The 2,500-nt window shown below is 70.6% G+C and overlaps 2 protein-coding genes across 2 annotated transcripts in view; one reads left to right on the top strand and one right to left on the bottom strand.

Annotated features, from left to right (window-relative positions):
* LOC115008471 (complement C1q subcomponent subunit A) overlaps window positions 1–2,500 on the bottom strand; it is an 11,046-nt gene that overhangs the window by 5,850 nt on the left and 2,696 nt on the right. Inside the window, 2 exon segments of the mRNA XM_075074124.1 lie at window positions 1–25; window positions 27–145. The exon segment at window positions 1–25 is cut by the window's left edge and continues 30 nt beyond it. Coding sequence (XP_074930225.1) covers window positions 1–25; window positions 27–134 — 133 coding nt within the window. The 5' untranslated portion in view covers window positions 135–145.
* Window positions 161–2,500, top strand: part of LOC115007816 (serine/arginine repetitive matrix protein 1-like) — a gene marked incomplete at its 5' end in the record, with an annotated part of 11,782 nt that continues 9,442 nt past the window's right edge. Inside the window, 3 exons of the mRNA XM_029430818.1 lie at window positions 161–307; window positions 585–2,064; window positions 2,174–2,304. Of these exons, the coding sequence (XP_029286678.1) occupies window positions 161–307; window positions 585–2,064; window positions 2,174–2,304 (1,758 nt within the window). The remainder of the gene's footprint in view (window positions 308–584; window positions 2,065–2,173; window positions 2,305–2,500) is intronic.

Raw genomic sequence — 2,500 nt, 5'->3', positions numbered from 1 at the left:
CATATCCATCTCTACCCGGAGCTCCTGGTTTCTCCCGCCTGGCCGTCCCTCCCTGCACAGCTCACATCACAGCGGCCGGTCGTCAGAAGAAAGGCCACGCCCACCAGGAGCGCCAGCCCATAATAACCTCCCATCGTCCAAAACACTGGATTTAACAATTAATGATGTGGAGGAGAAGAAGAAGGAGAAGAAGAAGGAGAAGAATGAAAAGAAGAAGGAGAAGAAGAAGGAGAAGAAGAAATGGACCAGAAAGGAGAAGCCACACTACCGCAGAATGACAGCAGGATACGACATTAAACATCCTAAGGCTCCTAATTAGAATCAGAAGTTCAGCATACGATCATGTAGCAGCAATATCAGAAGAAGACAGAAGACGATGAAAAAAAAGACCGACGAGAATGATAAGAAGATGTAAGACTCACTCATTGATACTTAGAATTAAAGCAGAAGGGATCCAATGACGCATCATGATCCGAACTCCTCAGTCCTCAAGTGAAAGAAGACGCGAGCATGTCCAAGAATAAGATCAGAAGGAGAAGAAGAAGGAGAAGAAAAAAAAAAAAAACTAATTGAAAGACGAGAAGACGAAGCCGCGCCGGCGACGGCCCGCCGGCGCCGCTGTCGCCGCCCCGGCGCCGCCGCTAAAGATATCGCCGCCGCCGGCGCCGTCGCAACATCGCCGCGGCGCCCGGCGCCAGCCGGCGCCGCCGCCGCCGCGCGCCGCTGTAGCCCCGGCGCCGTCGCGCGCCGCCGCCGCCGACGGCGCCATCAGCGCCGCAGACGGAGCCGCCGGCGCCTCCGGCCGCCGCCGCCGCCGGCGCCGTCGCCGCCGGCGCCGCTGTCGCCGCCGCCGCGCCCGCCGCCGGCGCCGCCGCCGCCGAGCGCCGATAGTCGCCGCCCCGGCGCCGCCGCCGCGCAGCCTGCACCCGCCCGGCGCCGCCGCGAGACAGCCGGAGACGAGCCGCCAGGCGACCGCCGCCGCTGTCGCCCAGCCGACGCCGGCGCAGCCGGCGCCGACGGCTCCGCCGCCGCCGGGCCGCCGCCGCTGTCGCCGCCGCCACGCCGGCCCGGCGCCTCCGCCGCACTGTCGCCGCCTCCGTCATAACACGCCGGCCCCGCCGGCGCCCTCCCGCCGCGCCCGCCTCCGGCGCGCCGCCCCGTGCGCCGCCGCCGCCCGCCGCTCCTCCGGCGACGCCGCCGCGCCGCCAGCCCCGCCGGCCGGCGCCGGCGCACGCTGGCTCCGCTGTCGCCGCCGCCGGACCGCCGCTGTCGCCTCCTACCGGCGCCGTCTCCGGCGCGCCGGCGCCGGCGCCTCCGGCGCCGCCGCCGGCGCCGCCGGCGCCGCCGCGCCGCGCCAGCGCCGCGCCGCCTTTCCACGCCTCGCCGTCGCCGGCGCCGCCGCCGCCGGCGCCGCCGCGCGCCGCCGGCGCCCCGACGCCGAGCCGCAGCCGCCGGAGAACTGTAACGCCGCCGACGGCGCCGTCGCAGCGCCCTGCCCGCCGCCGGCTCCGCCGGCTAACGCCGCCGCCTGCGCCGCCGCCCCGCCCCGCCGCCGTCGACCGCCTCCGGCTCCGCCGCTGCGCGCCCCGGCGCATTCGCCGCCGGCTCCGCCGCGCCGCCGCAGGCGCGCCGCCGGCTCCGCCCGGCGCCGCGCCGCGCCGCCTTCCCCGCCGTCGCCGCCGCCACTCCGCCGTCGCGCCCTCCGCCGCCGCCGGCGCCGCCCGCCGGCGCCGCATGCCACCGCCGGCGCCGCCGAAGGCGCCGACCGGCGCCGCACGGACGCAGACACGCCGCAGCCGGCGCACGCAGCCCGCTGTCCGCCGCCCTCGCGCCGCACGGCCACCGCCGGCGACCGCCGCCCGGACTCCGCCCCGCCGCCGGAGCCGCCGCCCCGCCAGCGGCGCCTCCGGAGAGACGCCGCCGCCGCGACCGACGACCGATGTCGCCGCAAGCAGACGGCGCGCCGGACCAGACAGGCGCGCCCACAGAGCGCAGCGACGCCGGAGACCGCAGACAGACAACGCCGCCGAAGCCGCCGACAGAAGGCGCACGCAGGCGCCAAAGGCGAGCCGGAGCACCATGTACTAACAGACGCAGACGGCGCAGGCGCCGCCGACGCCGCAAGCCGACGAAAAAGAAGAAGGAGCAGAAGAAGACGAGACGGAAAAAGAAGGAGAGAAGAAGGAGAAGCAAGGAGAAGCAGAAGGCAAGAAGAAGACGTTGGAGCAAAGGAAGCCAGGAGGAGAAGGCGCAGAAGAAGAAGACGAAGAGAAGGAGGCAGAAGGAGGAACGAAGAAAGCACCGGCGACGGAGAAGCCGCCGGAGAAGAAGAAGAGGAGGAGAAGAAGGAGGAGAGAAGAGAAGGAAGAAGAAAAGAAAGAGGAAAGGAGGAGGATGAGAAGACATGTGAAGAAGCAGGAAAACGGAAGGCGAAGGAGAAGAAGAATGAGCAGCAGCAGGAGAAACAGAAGGAGAAGAAGAAGGAGAAAAGAAGGAGAGG

This window comes from Cottoperca gobio, chromosome 5, assembly GCF_900634415.1.
Source record: "Cottoperca gobio chromosome 5, fCotGob3.1, whole genome shotgun sequence".
NCBI lineage: Eukaryota > Metazoa > Chordata > Actinopteri > Perciformes > Bovichtidae > Cottoperca > Cottoperca gobio.
The sequence above is the reverse complement of the archived record's forward strand: the minus strand, read 5'-3'. Positions and strand labels throughout refer to the sequence as shown.